At 41.7% G+C, this 20,478-nt stretch overlaps 1 protein-coding gene across 1 annotated transcript; it reads left to right on the top strand.

Annotated features, from left to right (window-relative positions):
* Positions 1-13,360: 13,360 nt before the first annotated feature.
* Positions 13,361-18,534, top strand: LOC102699696 (uncharacterized protein At1g66480-like). Its single transcript, XM_040525298.1, has 2 exons — positions 13,361-14,236; positions 17,851-18,534. The coding sequence occupies exons 1-2, from the start codon at positions 13,457-13,459 to the stop codon at positions 17,893-17,895; spliced, it is 825 nt and encodes a 274-aa protein (XP_040381232.1). The 5' UTR covers positions 13,361-13,456; the 3' UTR covers positions 17,896-18,534.
* Positions 18,535-20,478: the final 1,944 nt, after the last annotated feature.

Genomic DNA, 20,478 nt, shown 5'->3' with positions numbered 1-20,478 from the left:
GGAAGAAATCTTGAGATGAATCTTTTGAGCCTAATTAGTCCATGATTAGCCATAAGTGCTACAGTAACCAACATGTGCTAATGACGGATTAATTAGGCTCAAAAGATTCGTCTCGTGGTTTCCGGGCTAGCTGTGAAATTTGTTTTTTCATTTGTATCTGAAAATCCTTTCCGACATCCGATAAAATATTTGACGTGACACTTCTCTCAAAAATTTTCTCTATCTAAACACCACTAATTGGTCTTCTTCGCCAAATTAAATGTCAGGTGACATGACACACTTCTGCTGCCCATCACAGTATATTTTAGCAGCAAAGATTTTCATGAGACGCAACAACGAACAGGTCAATACACCAAACTATATCCTAGCAAGAGGGGTAATACGTAGAACACAAGAAGTGGACATTGTTATTTATCTTCAGTCATATCAGAAACCATGTGTCCATGGAAAGGTCAATCAGAGCATGCTGCCCTCCTTGTATTTTCCTACCGATGCAAAGGCACCACCAAACCGGCCTACTAATGAGCATACCAAGAAATTCTTTGGAAGCCCATTTGATAATTGTTTGCAAGGGAACAAGAGAGGCAGCCGATCTTCCATGTCACTTTGTGCAGAAAGGACACAGCAACGGTCCCTCCGATTGAATATTGAAGAGAGACAGCCTAGTAATTAAGCCATTTAACACTCTGGTTGGTGAAGCATCTACCGGTGAGCCTGTCTTTGCCCTGTGTGTTTATGTATGCCATGAACTGTTCAGTTCTCAGCCCCCTTCGATTTGTCCCCCTCTTCTAGAAGCTCCAGTCTTCAGGCCATCGAATGTGTATGTGCAGACAATGCAGAGAATTAATCAGCTACACATGGTAAAGAATAAGATAAGACGCAACAGGAAAAAAAATTAAGGATAGAACTGTGCATAGTTTGGTGCATGCAATCTCTGAAAGAAAGCAGCGCATTAGCATGCTCAAAGATTCAGAGTCCATAGTGATGCAGTTTTAGTTGAACTGAATATATTGCATCGAGTCAAAAAAGGTACCGTCTGTTCCTGTCCGAACACACCATCCATTTGATTGAAAACCAAGCAATTCAATGGCAGAAGTTTTGAGCATCTCGCAGGGATTTTTTACCTGTTTCCGCCAATAATTTATATCCATATCTTTGCATCCTTCTCGACAGTGACTTGCTGTTAAGATAGCACAGCCGCACAGGCAAGCGTGTAGTTCAGAGAGCAGCAATGCAACCATACAAATCCCGAAATGACAGGTGCCTAATACTGGCAGTGAGACAAGGTTTAAAGAAAGCAACACTTTACAGTTCCTTGGCTAGATGACAAGCTGTTTAGGTGCCTGAAATCCCTCCAAATTTTGTACCAGCTCCTGTACTGTTTTGCCCAGATCATCATCGCCAGCAATTCAGTATTCAGGTTAGCTGGAGCATTCAGGAGACATCATCCCTATCAGTGCCTTCTCAATTAGAAGTAACACAAGCTAGCATAGATTTGACTTGTCCTTGTTTTCTTGCGAGAAAAAACTCTGCCGTGAACAGTAAGGGCATGTGGTTGTTCTTGCGCCGGAATGATGCAAGAAGTTGGTGTCCAGTACACACTTGGTAGTGGCAGGAAAACTTGTGGTTAGGCAGCGCCCTGATGAAGCTAAACCCATGTAATCTTTCAGGATTAGGGACATGCTCATGTTAGTTATCCCTAACCATGATACAAATAATGGCACTGGTGCCAATATCCCTCCACAGATTCTGTTCTCTTCGCCATTTTCACATGCCAGGCGACGACTTGCTGCACTCTTAGTCTGAAAAAAAAGCAGAGTCAAATGGATAGTGATTAATTACTAACCACTGTTTCTATGTGAACAAACCAAAGATCTCCAATGCTTAATCATGAACCCAAAGTAGTTTTAGCATCTATGAATAATATATTAATTAGTAGTTCGACCTCGATCCTACGATGTGTACGCCACATATGTCGTAAGAAAAAACGAAAAGAGCACACGATTCGCATTGAACAAAAATTGACTTCAATATTCCAGCACATGAACCAGATAGAAAAAACTCAAAGTCGCACATTTATTTGATGAAATGCAAACATTATATATAGTACTACTAATTGGGCTCGTTTGCAAGTGACAATGGAGAAAAAAATTCTTTTTTTCTGTACACACGCTTCTCGAACCACTAAACGGGATGTGTTTTTTAAAAATATATATAAAAGTTGATTAAAAAATCATATTAATCTATTTTTTGAGTTTGTAAAAACTAATACTCAATTAAATCATATGCTAATGACTTTCTTCACTTTACGAGTACTAATTAGACTAGTTAGCACTACTAGGTGAGAACGAGCCCGTTGTTATCTACTAAAGAAACTAGGTGAAGAAAAAAATCTATCGAGAAATTGAATTAACCGAAGTTGATTGTGTTTTGCAGCCTTATCTTTTTGTTTCTGTTTATGTTTATAAACTAAAATTTATTTTTTAATTTTAATTTTGGAGTTAATTTTAGAGTTTTCATCGTAGTTTCTTTTTCATCCTTTATTTTTAGATCACTAAAAACACATATATAAAAGTTTTATCCATGAATCATTTTTTGTTTGTAAATATAACATATATAAAAGTTTTAAATCACTAACATTTCGTTGATTTTTATCTTGGTCATGGAGGTGTTCAATGCGTTGCTCCGCAAAGCTGCGGAGACAGGCGGTCTTCTCCCGCTCAATGACCGGGCAATCCGGCATCGGGCCTCCCTCTATGCAGATGACCTAGTCATGTTTCTTTCCCCCGTTCGTCAGGACCTTGAGTTCGTTCGAGGCATTCTCTCCGTCTTCGGTTCTGCTTTGGGCCTCTGCACCAACTTCTCCAAGTGCTCGATCACTCTGATCCGTTGCTCGGCCAGTGAGCTTGAGCTGACCTGCTCCTCCTTCCCCTGCAGGATCTCTGAGTTCCCTTGCACCTACCTTGGCATTCCTCTCTCAGTCCGCAAGTTACCGAGGTCGGCCCTGCAGCCGCTGGTCGACAAGGTTTCTCGCCACCTTCCACCCTAGAAAGGTCGGCTCCTCTCCCTTGCCGGACGGACCGTTCTTGTCCAGTCAGTGCTCTCTTCTATCCTGGTCCATGTGGCCATGGCAATCGGCTTGCCCAACTGGGTGGTGAAAGCCATCGACAGAAAGCGGCACGCCTTTCTTTGGACGGCTTCGGACTTAGTACATGGTGGCCAATGCAGAGTGTCGTGGTCGAACGTCTGTCGCCCTAAGGTGTTTGGGGGATTGGGCATTCCAAACCTGCGTACGGCTAGCTTTGCTCTACGCCTGCGCTGGCTCTGGTTGTAGCACTCAGGGCACCCCTATTGGGCAGGCCTCAATGCCCTCCTGAACGTTGTGTCTCTGACATGTTCGTCGCTTCCATTTGTTTCTCGCTTGGCGATGGGGAGACTGCTCTTTTCTGGTTAGACCGGTGGATTAGTGGCCGTTCGGTCGCCGCTTTGGCCCCGCTTCTGCTTCCCCTAGTCCCTCGTCGAATTCGGACCCAACGTTCAGTCGTCGTGGGCCTCGTGAACAACGCTTGGATCTCTGACCTCCGCGGGGCGCTTAATGTTCCGGTCATCGGCCAATTTCTCCTTCTCTGGGATGCGCTACATCAGATCCGACTTTCCCCAGGGTCTCAGGACCACCTCTGCTGGCGATGGACCAGCGACCAACGCTATTCAGCGCGCTCGGCCTACCCGGCCTTCTTCTTCGGCCAGTAGCTCTTCCCTTGCGCTGATCTGCTCTAGCATGCTAAAGGCCTAGCAAAGTGCAAGTTCTTCCTTTGGTTCGTCTTTCAGCGCCGTTGTTGGACAGCAAACCTGCTCCTTAGACGCGGCTTTGATTCCCACTCCGCTTGCCCCTTCTGTGCCCAGGATTCTGAGACAGCGAACCACATCCTTATCGACTGTGTGTTCGCTAAACAGATCTGGCTCTTGGTTCTAACAATCGCGGGATGGGCTTCCATCTCTCCATCTAGGGGTGCTTATCTTCAGGACTGGTGGCCTTCGTCAAGAGCCCTCCTTCCGAAGCATCTGAAGGTTAGTTTTGACTCCCTTGTCCTTCTTGTCTCCTGGCAGCTCTGGTTAGAACGCAATCGCCGGGTTTTCGATCATGAGCTATCTTCCCTCCAGGACGTGCTCCAAGCCATCCGTTCGAAGGGCCTGCTGTGGTCCTCCGCTGGGGTAGCACCCCTTGGCGCCTTGTTAGGATATTAGCGTACCGTAACAAGTGTGTTTCCTTCTCTTGGGCATTCTATTGGGAGATTAGCTTGTAGCGTTTGGGCTCTCTCCCCTGCGTTGTTTTCCTTGGGGGTCCCTACTGGAGGCCGGTCTGGCCGTATGCGTCGTGTATCAACACTCTTTTATCTTCTAATTTATTGACGTGCAATTTTTTTTGCGCGTTCGAGAAAAATCAAATAGCCAAATAATGACCACCTTGCTCCACGCCAGATCGACCGGCCGGTTGCATGCGCATGTGGAGCACGTTGAATCTGCACTCCTCCTCGTGAAATTTTCCCTTGTTTCACCGCTGCAAAATACGTGTGCGTACGTGAATTCGTGACGCGTCCACGCGAAGGCACCCGGAACAAGTAGTATGGTGTTTATTATTTTTTTTTTCTCTTAGCCTCCTCCTAACTAATCCGGCCGGCCGGGTTGGCCTAATCCACGCAGCCATTCACTCCGTGCATCACGGGATGCGATGGGTGGCGTCGCGGGAGCGGGTTTTGAAGGAATCGAAGAGAACAACGTTTCGTTTCAGAATATTTATCGGCTAGCGTTATCAGCACGGTTCAAATTGGGTCCAACTACAGATGGAGTATCCGATTGTTTTTTTTAAAAAAAAAATCAGGTGGGGTTTCATCACATGTAAAATTGATGTTTCGTTGTTCACTCAAAAATGTTTCAAATATTGAAATGATGAAACACAATTAAATTTTATTTTGAAATACTTTTACCATGAGAGAACGAAACGGTTAGTTTTCAAAGATGAGGCATCATATCGATCTTCAATGTTTTACCGTTAATAAAAAAAACTGTTTCACCATTGTTCCAAAAATGTTTCAATATATTGAAATATAATTGAACCATTGAAGCATTTAGTTTTCATATATGAACATGGTTTCTCGACCTGAAACATTAATATATTCATATAACACAAAGACAATGGTAATGGAATAGCACCTAAAAATCCATTGCAATATTTTGAAATAACCTAGTTAAACATTAGATAATACTTATTGCAAACACATTCTATGCAATACTAAAAATATCCATTGACAATGAATATAAAATAACATTTTCATAGGAATATAATTATAAGAGATCTTGTTGTAAATAATTAACTATAACAAACACAATACAATCAGATCATAGATCGGACATATATGTTAAGAGAAAAATATGTTTAATAATTTACTAAGATGGTCGTAATTAGAGTAGAGAATTGGGAAGGGGTGCAGACTGTGCATACAGAAGTCATGCACAAGTAGTGGCATGATGTACCGTGCATGCAAAGGAACAAGGAGTATTTGATTGTCAATAACATATTATCAGTTCAAATTTGATTGCCAACAACATGTTATTTTAATTTAACATACTTCGATGTAACAATATATTGTACGAGTATTTTAATATTTTTTGTGAAACTATCTTTCAAAATAGTGGCTAAAATAAGAGGAAAAATAGTATAATTTTATCAAAACGATCAAAAAGAATCTTGTGATTATTTAGTGGCAATCTAAATACGACATTGATAAAACTTAAAAAAAACTATTTGAGAAACATAAACATTTTTTATATTTGATTTTTGGAAATAGTATCAGTATAGATGGGTATTTTATACCCGGTTCCAATCTATTGTATTCTTTCGTATGTGTATCGCTACCACACATACAGTCGATGTGAATATAATTGAGTCATGTTTATACATGTGGACCATTCCCATAGGGCGGTGAAGGGAAAACCTCCTTTGGTAGAACAAAAACCCATCACCTCTTAGGATTATCCTGCGTTTAGAAGAAGAATTGGAAAAAGGAAAAAAATAAAGATAATTTTATTGTTTGTCACTATAACTAAATATATAATTAGTACTATGGAAACTTGTATTTTTAGATTTTGCAATAATACTAAGGGAGAACGACGGGAGTTGAACCCACGCGTGCAGTGGATTCACGATCCACTACCTTGATCTAGCTGTTATGCTAGATGTGGAGCTACGTTAAGGGAGGGATTTTCGTCCAAAAATTCTCTGGACAAAGCTCATCTATTTTTAAAACATTTTTAATAGATTTTTCTCTTCCTTAAGGTATCATAAGGTACATATATAAAATTTGAAATCTTCTAGTACCTAAGGTACTCAAGAGGTATCAAATTTCACATAAAAACAGTGATATCTCCTGATATATTCGTAAAATTGCTCTTTTTACATATAAGTACTGGTGCATATAGGCGTACGTTGCTCTTCCGTCCCCGTTAATGCCCGTCCTCCTTGATGCTAGAACAGTACTGCCACCGTCATATTTGTGGCCATGACGCCACGTGCGTACCGAGCTGGTTATACGTGTGAAAAGCCCGACGAACTACTGTACTACCTAAGCCAATTAGCTCGGCGTCGGTCGATCGATCGATCGCGAGAACGAATCTACACGTCGTCGGACGGTTACGCCCTTACGTCACGCGCTATTCACGAGGCACGCCGATCGATCGAGCATCGCCGGAGGAGGAGCACGTACACGTCAGGGGAAGTTATGGAAGTTGTAGGTGGTGGCCGGTACGATCGACGACGTACTGAAAGGCACCCGAGATCGATGCAGATGGAGATGGCTATCAATTACACTAGTAAAGCCTATGTATGAATTCCGGTGGTGACGACGTGATGATGAATCCCATGATGCTATATATATTTCCCGTGGTCTCTCCCCCCGGCCCGTACGCACGTACGTGCTACCACCACCAACCAACCTTGTTCTTTTTCTCTTCTCATTTCACCAGAACTGAACGCATAATGGGAGACGGAATGGTTGATTCTTGTGGGTTTTCCAGGCCAAAATAATTGTCATATATCTCTGTAGCTGTCAGAGCCCACCGGTTTGTTGTTGACTCCACGGAGTGGTGCCAATCGAGTTTCGCGAAATTGCGTTCATCGGTTGAAAAAAGGGAATTAAAAACGACGGGTTTTAGGTTAGGTTTCAGACTTAACCAAACCGCAGTCTGCCCATGTGTCCCAGATAGTTTTTTTATAAAAGATGTAACATAAAAGATAGTTTGATTTTTTTATAGTTATTTAATATTATAAACGATCTATATTATAGAAAAGCCGAATCATACAACAATTTAACATATATAAAAATATAAAAAGTACATTGTTTATTGTTTTATCCTTTGTCGCTGCAAACGAAAGCAGCCTAAGTGTACCAACTCGTGGAGGTTTGACTCCACCAACCGCTCTCGATCGAGCTCGATATATCGCCGGTCGCCAGCCATCTGTCCGGTGCACGGTCCGCCCGGCCGGTCGGTGTCGTGGAACTCCGAGGCCCTCCTCTTGCCCTGGCAGGCTAAGGCTACCCGATTTTAATTCAACCTTGCCGAGCGGCTGGACACGGCAGCGCACACGTGCCCCGGTCGTTTCGCGTGCTCTTCGGCGCGCCACGCTACGACGAGCCGCGAGCGGCACCATGCATGCGCGACCTCGAGGCCCTTCGTTGGGTGGCGCATGGCACAGCACAGGGCACCAGCAACAACCGAGAGACATAAATAATCAATGTTCCAAATTAAAACCGGCCATGACCAGTGTGAGGTCACTGCCTGAACGCTGTAAATTCAAACTCAAATTGTTCATAAAAACCAGCTAAGAGGATGGGATACGTTTTTTTTTTTTTTGACGGAAAGGATGGGATAAGTTAAACACGACCAATCTACTCATGTTTCTCCTTGACGTGGTAGCCTATCCACCTTCATTTAAACACACTTAAGTCACGTTTGTCCATAAAAAATCGATCAATCAGTACCATCTGTTTCATACCGTGTCCTGTTTTGGACGGGATCCCGTCATCTAAGCCGGCCTGTAAATTTATAGCTTTTTTCCGTGTAGTTAATTATCGGTCCGCCAAAATTTATCAGGCGCCGCCGCCGCGTACCCCCGTCGCTGACCGGCCGACGGCGGCGGGACACACGTGCCTGACGCACGCAGCGTTCCGCGCGGCAGCGCCGTGCCGCGACTGAAAAAGTGATGCCTCCACGCCACACTGCCCCCGAGCGAGCGAGGAGCTTGACCGTGGACGGGATCAGCAGCACGGCGTCACCCGCGTCCGCATACACACCACGAGCAGCAGGTGGTTTTTATCGGCAACGCACGCAGATCAAAGCTCATTCGTACAGAGCGCGAGAAATATTATTAAGGTGACGAGCGACCGACCGACCGATGCTGCTGTCCTGGGCATGCGCGACCGGCGGAAACGACGACGGGATCGATCGATCGATCATCGCAGCGTCACCACCATCACCAATTCATCATGGTCTATTCGTCTCGCGAAACCAAAGGAGACTAAGGTGGTATCTAGATTGAGAAAATTTTTAGGAGAAGTGTCACGTCAAATGTGGATCGGATGTCGGTCGGAAGAGGTTTTCGGACACGAATGAAAAAACGAATTTCACGGCTAGCCTAGAAACCGCGAGACGAATCTTTTGAGCCTAATTAATCTATCATTAGCACATGTTGGTTACTGTAGCACTTATGGCTAATCATGGGCTAATTAGACTCAAAAGATTCGTCTCAAGATTTCTTCTATAACTGTGTAATTAGTTTTTTGATTCATCTATGTTTAATGCTTTATTTAGGTGTCTAAAAATTCGATGTGATGTTTTTTTAAAAAAATTTAGAAACTAAACAACACCTAAACTAAATGGGTTCGCGTGCATTATATGGTTGCAGATTCCCTGCAGGTGAACGGAAACGATCTAGTTGGAGATAAGGCCAACGACCGTAGCAGAGCAGACAGCGGATCATACTATGCACATGAGCTGCACATATCAGCTGTGAATCTTTGCCCTTGGAGCTGCTGCAGTGCAGCCTGCAGGAAGGTCAGAAGGGTGTGCTAGCTTTGTCGTGCAGGTAAAGACAGGATTGAGGAGGGGAAACTGTTGGTCCACGTTTGCACCTGTTAGGTCATGGGTCTGACGAATTGTGTCACATTTTCTGGTTTCGCCTGCTCAATATTGAACCTAGATATAAATTACATGTAGGTACTGGCTTCTTCCTATAATAACTTTGCTTTTTGATTTTTTTCTAACGCTTTGATCATTTGTTTTATTTGAAATTTTTTTAAAAAAACTTTAAAAAATTAGTCACGTATAAAATACTATTCATCTTTTACCTAACAATAAAACTATTAATCGCAAAAATATTTCAAATAAAACGAAGAGTCAAAATATTGTATCTGAAAACTAAAAAAAGATCTTAATATGACTCTGCTAAGTTTAGCGCATAACATTGTGTATGGTTACCGACTCTAGGGTGCATGATCTGTTAGTATTATTACTCGCAATTACCCCCTTCTTTATTTTACATATTGATACCAAGAGCTTTTGGCACGCACTAGAACATTCGTCTTATTAATAAACTTACGTAAGTAAAAATAATTAAATTTATTATTAAATATATCTTAATTATGATTATATTTTTTACATAATTGTTAAAAAATTATATAAGATAAATGGACAAACATGCGTTAAAAAATCGACGATATCGATGAGGAGGTAGAATATACCGTATTTTGACAATATGCTAATACTACATGTAGAGTGGTTAAAGCACATAATAGCATTAGCTGTCGGGAAAACTGCCACCACCGACGAGCATCAAATCAGCTACTGCTACAGCAACGAACTCCAAAAACAAAACAAAGAAGGCTTAACCTAGAAGCCGTACTCTCTCACTCTCTCACACGAGCAAAATTAATACCGCAGTAGTAGTATATTTCTTCCAACCAACTAACCGTGGTTACATACTCGATCGCTGATGTCAAACGGGAACGGCTGCGTGCCCGCCCTGCGTCGACCGGCGCCGCGTGTGGCCTGGCCGGCCGGGGCCAGCCGATCGAAAACGCGCCGGCCAGATTGACGGCGTCGCGGGGCCCCGTGCGGCCGTGCCGTGCCGTGCCTGCACGGATCGCTCCTCCACGGACGCGCTGCACGCGCGTTTCGCCCCCACCGAAATCGATGGATCCGTACGTGCCGCGACGGGCGCAAGAAAAAAAAGGTGGAAAAAAAACGGTGCGGGTTTTGTACGCGCGCATGTGTTGCGCCCGGATTGCTAACGCCAGGCTACACGTCGTTGGTGTTTTTGCGAGTGGCACGTACGTGTTTTAGTTTGGATTGAATTGGACACGAAGCTGGCTTTACATTGAAGCGGAGGGATTAGATGTTAAAAGCAAGGTATGACTTAAGTATTGGCTACTATACTGTCTCTGAAAATTAACACAATCAATATAGTAGTGAATTTATAAAACAGCTAACCATACATAAAAAATATTACTTATGGACTATATATATATATCTGTTGCACAGCTTATAAAGTAGCTTGTTATACATCTATAATTCGGTTTGCTTCTCTCCTCTGCTCACTTCTCTGCCTAAATACAAATCTGATGTGTTAATAGTCCTTGAAAATTTGCTTATTATACTCGCTCGCTCATGGAACTAAAATTTGTCACGAAATCGTGAGGTGGACGGGGTTTACGCCTTGTGACGTACATTTGACGTACGAGATCGAGGTCAGCTTGCTAGTTAAGACGGTGAATAAATGCTGTGACATTGTGAATATCAAGGACGGAAAGCATTGTTTAACTCCAGCCTGAACCGTCCTTTTCATACCAAAATCCTCGAGTGAATGAAGTTATTATACGCCACTCCACAGCCTGCATGAGACGTGTTTTATGGCTATGGTAATATACTTAAAGCTGAGTACACATATAGCTGAGATAACAAAATAGGTGGTAAAGCAAGATCTTTGATCTTTATTTACAGTTCTACTCCTATCAATTCAAAAGGCAAAGGCTGAAAGAAACAAAGCACAAAACACATATTCTTAAAGTAGTAAATCGTGGTTAATAAAGTATATAAAAATCATATTGATTTCTGTGAAAAAATGGTCACCATAATTTAACCCAGACTAAATTTCATAAAACTAACATATTTTTTAAAAGAAAAATGTCGCCAAACTATCTATTTAAGTCAGTGCATGCAATATTGTAGATAAGTTAGTCATTGATTTTTCAGAAACATACATACTTTGAAATTTGTACATCCCACCAATTGTGCTAGTTTGAAAGGTTTATGAAAAAACTAAGTTCCACTGACAATTTTGAATTTATATCACGACAACTGTGCTATTTTTGAAATATAGATCGCAACAATCATGCTAAGCTACATATTTCATCTACCAGCTTCTCTTTCAAACGTACGTCTTTCATTTGAAAATATAAGGTCTATTATTTGACTATTAATATTTCTTATAATTATCAGCAAGTACAAAACGAACATCATAAATTTAAATACATATATAATGGTACTATATACACGACATAAATAATATACATTGTTAACTCTGTATAAGTAGTCAAACATTTTAAATGTTTATTTTGCAAAAAAAAAACATAATGAATGGAGTATATCTATGTGTTTAGACATGGTTATGGATTAAATGCTTGTTCGAGTGTTGCCTCATTAGCCACAACCAATTTCTAATTTTAAAATTAACTTTTTTTTGTTATTGGTTGACTTTCGCACTAAATAAGTAGTTCTACGTACTGTGTAAGAGTCTTCTCCTGATATGAGTCACAAGCAGACAAATAAGCACAAATAAGCAGACCTAAAATGATTCGATGGTTATCGAACTTTTGTTTGTAACGGAAACTCAATCGACTTCTTTTGGAATGATTAATTATTGGAATGCATTTGTAGATTTTTCTTAGTTAACCATCGAAACCATTATTAGTTATTGGATTGCAATTAATTTCATTCCGATTTTGTTTTTAGATTCTATAACCTCTAAAACATGAATTTTGTGATAAAATTAACACTAAATTAATTTGGTGATCAATTACTTAACTTCAACGTTAAATTTGTAATTACGAAACACATTTGCTTAAAATCTGTATTTATATAGAAATATATATAGTTTCAAGAAAGGTATACATTTTCGCTTCTTTGTTGCATGAGTGTTCTTATGAAATGGACCAATTATTCGTGATAATTATTTGAGTACAAATGAATTAATCTGTTATAAATTTAAAATAAATTTAATTAGTATATATATATATATATATTATATACTATACTACTATTTAGCATGACAAGTCCATTAGCAGAGACCGCTAACGCCCCATAAAAAAAATACACAACACAAAACCAAAACATTTGCTAGCGTGGAAGGGTTTTTCATTGGTAAAAGTTGAAAATGTCGAGAGCCACGTAAAACACGACCACGTGTATCACCCGTTGACCTCCTAACTACTTTAATTGGACGGTCAAAAACGTGTGTTATTGGTTACAGTAAAAAAGATTTTTAACCGCGTGGTGAGCAATACTGTATCTTTTTACCCACCCCTTGCCACGACAGAAAATCAACCACAACTTGCAAAGAATACGAAAAGGGAGCAACTATTTTCGTGGCGTAACATTTTCGAACAAAAAAAAATAGCCAAATACACCATACATTATCTGCACCATTGTGGGTACACCGTATATTTTAAGACTTACACCGTAATTACATGTAATTTTCAACATATACATGGTAGTTTCTTAATACCCAACGCATAAACGAATTAGGATAAAAATAATTTACTATGTATTCTATCACATGTGACAAAATATCAAAGTTATAATAAAATGTGTCACATTTAGTGTTATATTTCTATCTTTTGGAATAAAAGGAAATACTTGGAAGAGGAGACAGAGGAGGGATATCATATACTTGCATATAATTAAATGAAATTTTTTAATTATTTTTAAAAAATATCTTAAGGTACCATCTTTTTTTAGGGTAAAAAGGTATATCTTAAGGTACCAAAAAATTTGTACTAAAATTTTTTGTACCTTAATATGCTTTTAAGGATAATAAAAAAGTCCTGAGCAATCACATATAGTAAAAGAGCTTTTTAAAATTAAATAAACAACGTGCCACCATATTTTCAGCGAACCAGAAAAAGGAAATTCACCTCTGAGTCCATCTGGAGCCCAATGCCGTTTGACTCCCATACCCCTTCCTTTTTCTTCCCTCCCCTTTTAAATTCGGACGCCCACCCGCAAAAGCCGCAATCTACAAAGCGAGCCAAACTCCCCCTAGCTCACCGAAGCCGCGCGAGGAGGAGAGGAGAGAAGAATTCAGAGGCGCAAAAACCACCAAAAGCGCAACGCAGCAGCGGCGGCGATGGGGAACAGCATCGGCGGCCGGCGCAAGGGCGCCAAGGTGATGCAGCTGGACGGCACGGCGTTCCGCGTGAAGCCCCCCGCGTTCGCCGGCACGGTGCTGCGCGACCACCCGGGCTTCCAGCTGCTCGAGTCCGAGGAGGTCAAGCTGCTCGGCGTCAGGGCGCGCCCGCTCGCGCACGACGCGCCGCTCCGCCCGGGGAGGCTCTACTTCCTCGTCGCGCTCCCGCGGCCCACCGCGCCGCCGCGGCGGGCGTGGTCGGGGGCGCTGCACGTCGGGGCCCGGGAGCGGCTCGAGTCGCTCATGCTCACCCGCCGCTCCACCTCCGACCTCTCCCTCCCGGCCTCCGCCGTCGGCACGGCGCCGCCCTCCCCGATGTCCACCGCCTCCGAGGGCGGGCCCGTCCGGCTCCGGATGCGCCTGCCCAAGGCGCAGGTGGAGAGGCTCATGGGCGAGAGCCGCGACTCCGCCGAGGCGGCCGCCAAGATCATGCAGCTCTGCGCCGCCGCCAACGGCGGCGCCGTGACGCCAGAGAGGGGGATACTGCGGACGCCCGAGCGGAGCCCGCGGTTCATTCCCACGCCTGACTGGGGCAGCGCCGTTGGCTTCGCGCACACGCCGGAGGTGAGCCCGAGGTTCGCGGCCACCCCGGAGTGGGGCACCGGGTTCATGATGCCCACGCCGGACAGGTCGGGGTTGCTCAAGACGCCGGAGCGGTGGCCCGCGCTGCCACGCACGCCGGAGTACTCGTCGCGAGACGTCAAGGCCGCCCGGAAGGAGGTAAATGCACTGCTTGCTCAAGTTCATTTCAAAAAAAAAAAAAACAATAATACTACTTGTGCTAGATAATCTTTAGGATTAGGCTGTGATATGTCTTTTCCTGCCTCATTATCTGAAAAAATTATTTTTTTTCCCTTACTATAAAAAAACGCATACGCAAAAAGTTGCTCATGCACGGCAGCAACCATATTAACGCACATAAAAATAATGGAAGCAAAATTCAACCATGAACATCTTAATTTTTTTTTAACTGGAGCGCAAGAGTAAATTAATATGAGTATGATTAAGTGAACAGTAATGTCTTCGGAAAAAAATTAAAAGTGAAGTGCATGGTGGTTATAGAAAATATAATAATATCAAATAAGCCAAATATTTTTCTCGGTGACTTTTTTTTTAGTTTGCTTTCGGTTCATCCCTACAAGTGTGAACTAAAAAAAACGTGTTATTAAATAATGACGATTTTGAGTAGCAACACATTCGTCATTTTGTCTCAACCCTCTCCCACCCAAAAACCCAAAATCAGGCAATAATTAGGTGGTGTTTAGATTGAGAAAATTTTTGAGAGAAATGTCACGTCAAATGTTTGACCAAATGTCGGAAGGGGTTTTCAAACACGAATGAAAAAACGAATTTCACGGCTAGCCTAGAAACCGCGAGACGAATCTTTTGAGCCTAATTAATATGTCATTAGCATATATTGGTTACTGTAGCACTTATGGCTAATCATGGGCTAATTAGGCTCAACAGATTCGTCTCAAGATTTCTTACGTAACTATGTAATTAATTTTTTGGTTCATCTATGTTTAATGTTTTATTTAGATGTCTAAAAATTCGATGTGATGTTTTTAGAAAAAAAATTTTAAGAACTAAACAGGGCCTTAGCATACACGAATCTTTCGATTAGCTACACAAATTTGCATGAAGCTGTCTGTGAAAAAAAAAGGCCTGTAGTCTTTCTGTAATGAACATAAAAATGATCATCGAAAACTAAACTGTCTGACAGAAGCTTGTGGGGGCTGCCTTTTTTTATGTTTGATAATAGATAAAAACTATCTGATTGCAGTTATTTAATGGCATAAAGAATAAATTTTACTATTATCAATTTAGAATAAACTACTTTAGAAATTGACGATGATGGATTTTTCTATAGAAAACTTTTATAAAAAAAACGTTAAACTATTCGGAAGCGTGCACACAAACCGAGAAAAGAAACTGAGATTAATTTAGGGAAAGTAACAATAGTGGATCAAATGTAGAAAACAATGCTGCGTATGCATTTCATTTCATAAAACGGAAAACAAAAATTATAACAACTGGGAATTGGATAGTCGAGGTTTCGAAGATCTTGTGTTAGAAGTTTACGCGTCATGAAGAAAGGGCGTCATCGATCTGGAGCTGCGTGGTTCACTGATCACCAGTGTCTCCAGCATGATACTAGCCTAACGTATTAGAATGGGTCCCACCCGACAGAGATAAGTGTCATTAGCCATTAGGGCCCCAATCAAGGCCCTAATTAACCCCGAGAAGGGTCCCATGTCTGGACAAAGACAACAAATTGGCTATTTTTCTTTTTGTACTCACACATCCGAGTACGACCCAACAGGATGCACTTGATTTGGGGCTGTTAAGATGACTATTTCAGCTAGCAAATCTTCACAGAGTCGATTCATCTTAATCCATTTTTTTTTGTGCTAACACCCAAGAATATAGTACAGTATAGTGAGTACATCCATACAGTATTAGTGTTAATCAATACTGTTATTTCTTTTGCAACGGACAGCTCCGATAGCTAGTAATCAATCAAAAGCTGTCTCTTTCTCCATGAGCACATATGCTTTGGCTGTAGATCTGTCGGAGCAGCCAGTTAGAAAAGGTAGAAAAATTGAAAGGTAAAAGAGACTTATCTTGTCTAAGGATGGCTCGTGGGTAATTTAGAATTTTTTTATAGTTGCAGTTATTTATAAGCTAAAATTTGATTTTTGGGTTTTATTTATTTTAATTTTTTCTTCTAAGTCACTATGGATATGTATATACAAGTTTTATCTAATATCTATAGATTATTTTTGTTTGCAAAAATACGGTTTTGTTTTTTCTTCTAGAAAAGAAACCATCAGAGCCAAAAATGAATTAAGTTGCAAAAAAAAAATTAAACGATACAAATCTTATATTATCCACGGTCGACTCACACTCTCCCTAGGTGAAATCAGGGAAGCGAGAGGATAAAACGTTTGATGGTCGTTGCTGACACGCTAGAAATGTTATTGCCTCCAAGCCGAGCATTGGCTTGCCGGTTGCTGTCGTGGCGGACGGGACGACGAGATCATATCGCAACAGAGGAGTAAATACTAGTAGATTTTTTAAAGATTTTGACCGGACTGATTTTGAGTGACGGATTGTGGCAGGCAGTGAAGAACAAATAACAACAGCAGCAGCAGCAATAAAATAATAATAAGAACAATAATAATAATAATAATAATAATAATAATAATAATAATAATAATAATAATAATAATAATACAGTTGCTTGTCATGCTCGCACTTGAATATATGTGGATAATTAGGGGACTTGTCTCATTTCTCGTTCTGGCTGCTAATTCAGCTTATAAATATTGGTCCAGTCGTAGATCTACGGTGGGAATTTTGGTCCTTCCTGGAGTTTTCAGAAAGAGTTTTCTGTACGTTTTCCACTGCTGTCAACAGATAATCCACACAGTAGTCGCATTTTTGTTTGTACTAATTAATACTACTCTTGATCGAAGTGTGGCGTGTTTTGTTTTTGTTTCTTATACGCAGTAGCCTATTTCTACGTACATTTTCTTTCTTTTTTTCCATCCCTTTCCTCGCATTTGCGTGAGATGACTTCTCAGTGCTTGCAATTTTGCAAACATGTAAATGACAACTCCATGTGCAGTGAGATTGGTAAAAACAAAATGTTCTCAAATTTATTCCTTAAAAATTGAAAAGTAGTACGAGAAATTGAGAATCAAATTGATCGAGCTCAGCGGATCCAGTTCTTTCTCTTTTCTTAAAAACCAAAACTTGGGAAATTTTGAGGGATTACAAACATGCCAAGTTGCTTAATTCGTAGCCGTCAGTGTGCCTCAGGCAAAGTTTCCGGTCGCAGTCATTGATGTGGTAAATCTCAAATTTGATTTGTTCGTGAGGAGCTCAAAGTCAAAATAGGCAGCCACAACCATTAAACTAGATCAGGTAGCAGCTGCAGGCAACCGTCATATGATAGTTGTAGCATCTCATTGCAATTACCCTCATCGCCATCAGCAATCCTTATCTATCTTTCGCCGAGTCCTTTTCCTTCTCGAGATGCAGAGAGAGAGAGAGGCTCGATCGAAATGAGCGAAACGTTTAGCTTTTTCTTTCCTTCATCATTTTCACAGATAATGCATTGTAATTGGACTCAGCTTGTTGTTGCTTGGTGGTCGTTTATTTTCTCCATGCTCAAAATCCTGACCTGTCCTTGTCTTTCTGACCATGCGTATGCCGATTAACAATTAATGACAATTGGTCTGAAGAGGATTATTATCAATTCATTCGTCGCTTTTTCTGACGATTTCTGAATCTATATTTTTTTTCTCCCTTCTCTTGTGGTGTTTCAGAAGCGAACGCGGTTCGTGGCGATGCCAGACGAGATAATAGCATGACAACTTTTGTCTGAAATATGTATGAAGTGTAATGGATCAATCAAAACAAAAAAAATATATAGAAATTATTGCCAAGAAGCATGTTGGTTTCAGCAAGAGCCAGACAGCATGGAGCTGCTGAGCCCGATTTGCTTCGGTCGTTTTCGCTGGATCGACCACAGATTGTTGGGGGGTTAATGGAGACGAAGACGAAGACGAAGCCGCCGCCGGTTTCCTGTCTCGTTTCACACGTACGACATGGAGTAGTATGCCATATATTTTTTTTCTTCTTTTTTACAATTTTTTTTCACTTGATGTTTCTGGTAGGGTAGACATGGTGTAATTCTGGGTAATGTACATGCTGCAACTGTAACGATCTCGCCATGATCTGTTGCTGTAGTTTAGCTGATGCTTAGAGGAGAAATTAAGTACGTACTGCGAGTAGTTCGTTCTACGTATGCGTTATAAACATACATACAATATACTTTTGTGCGTAGTGTTAGAAGTGCCAACACCATCATCTACCTCGTGTTACTCTTGTTCTACCCCGGTTCTGTTTGTGGCATGTGAGCCGATTTTAATTATCATGGTTTTGTAAATATTTGATAAGACAAAACGGTGTTCTGTAGTTTGCTAATTGCTTGATGGATTCTTTTCTTATTCTTAATAGCAAATATTGAATTGATGCCATGCGACCAAACCCAATTTTTGGCACACATCGAGAGAAAATGGACAACATCTTGTAGTTTCCTTGGGATGTGATGTACCATAAATAAAGTTTAGGTCAGCCTCAGGCCTACCAACAATTGTGTACTCCTCCGTCTCTTAATAAATTAAACTTTTTGTTTTCATGCCCAGTATATTAACTATCCGTCTTATTTAAATTTTTTAAGAAATTAAAAAAAATTAGTCACATGTAAAGTACAATTCATGATTTATCATCTAATAAAAATAAAAATATTAATCGCAATATTTTTTTGAATATGACGAAGAGTTAAACATCGTAGGTAAAAAGTGAAAATTGGTTTACTTTAGGACGAAGGGAGTACTCCTTTTTTAAAAAAAATACTCCCTCTGTTCAACAAGAAGTTTATTTTTTTTATGTGTCTAACATATAATCATCCGTCTTATTTGAAAAATTTATATTTTTTTTAAAAAATAGTCACGCGTAAAGTACTATTTATATTTAATCATCTAATAATAATATAACTATTAATCATAATTTTTTAAAATAAAATAAAAAGTCAAACATTTCGCCTAAAAACTAAAAAATAAATTTATTTTGGGTCAAAAGGAGTAAAACTCTTTTTAAAAGGCACATGTGATCTGATCTCCCCCCTATCCGAATCAACACATTCTGGGCCGAGCAAACACAACGGCCCTACTTGGTCAGGCGAACAGCGCAGCCGTGGGAAACCAGCTGGTGGGCTTGCCGCCTTGCCGACCATGTAATGGGCTCGGACAGCTCTGGAATCGACGAACATCGCTGTGCATTTTTATAGCTTATATGGATCAGGAGCTTCATTCAGACTAATGGACAAAGATCCACGGGAACATAACTTCCTATATATATTCTACGTATCCCTATAAGATAACTATTCTATACTCCTCACTCAAGACCCAAAACACACTTCTCACCACGATCAAAGGCTGTTCAAAGGGTTTCTGTGGTTTAACCCTTTTTTAGGGTTCCCCCACATCCACCTAGACCCACCCACCAATCGCCTTATAGGAACTATGCAATAATACTACAGTCATCATATAGTAACAACACCATTTATATGCAGTAACAATGTCGAAACAATAATAGTATTGTCCTTGACCTGACCCAGCCGTCGCCGCCTCTACCATTACGCACGGCGCTGCTGCCACTGCACCCTCGCCATCTACGTGCAGGGCCTCGATTACAGGGCGCATTTTGGCCCCGGTTTTGGCTTGCGGGCCAAGGCCGATGGAGGAAGTCGAGGGCGGGAGGACAGCTATTCTCGACCAACCCGTCCCACCCCACCCTGTTGCCAACCCTAACATCCTAATGGCAGGTTGTGGGCCCCACCAATGACCTTACTCCCTACCCCATCCGTCTTCCTGCCTGGACTTGGGTTGTGCATGGCCAAGTGGGCCCATGACATGATGGGCCGATGGCCACATCTCCTGACACAATGGTACTTAAGAGCATCTCCAACTGAGTTGGCAAATGACTTTACAAATTAAAATTTAGCAACTTAGGCAAAAATCCGCCCTCCAACGGACTGGCCAACCGGATGGTCAAGCCATCCAGCTAGCCAAACCACTACTACCACTGGCAAATTTGGCCAGCCAAAACACACTTGCCAAACACGGGCCCCACGCATGGGCCCACAAACATAGTACTAATTCTATACTACTGAACAACACTGCTACACTGCTACAAGCCACCGTCGGCAGCCGGGGAGTCGCCGCCGCGTCCGGGGAGCCACCGCCGCATCCGCTCGAGGCCAGATCTAGACGCCACTAGATCGTCGTCGCGCCGAGCCGCCTCGTCGTCGAGGTCATCGCCCCGCGCCACCGCCGGGCCTCTCGGGCCTCCCCGCGCTGCGCCTCGTCAGCGCCGGCGTCGTGCCGGCC

Source organism: Oryza brachyantha, chromosome 6, assembly GCF_000231095.2.
Source record: "Oryza brachyantha chromosome 6, ObraRS2, whole genome shotgun sequence".
In the NCBI taxonomy this organism is placed as follows: Eukaryota; Viridiplantae; Streptophyta; class Magnoliopsida; order Poales; family Poaceae; genus Oryza; species Oryza brachyantha.
Note: the sequence above shows the minus strand (reverse complement) of the source record. Positions and strands in the feature narration are given on the sequence as shown.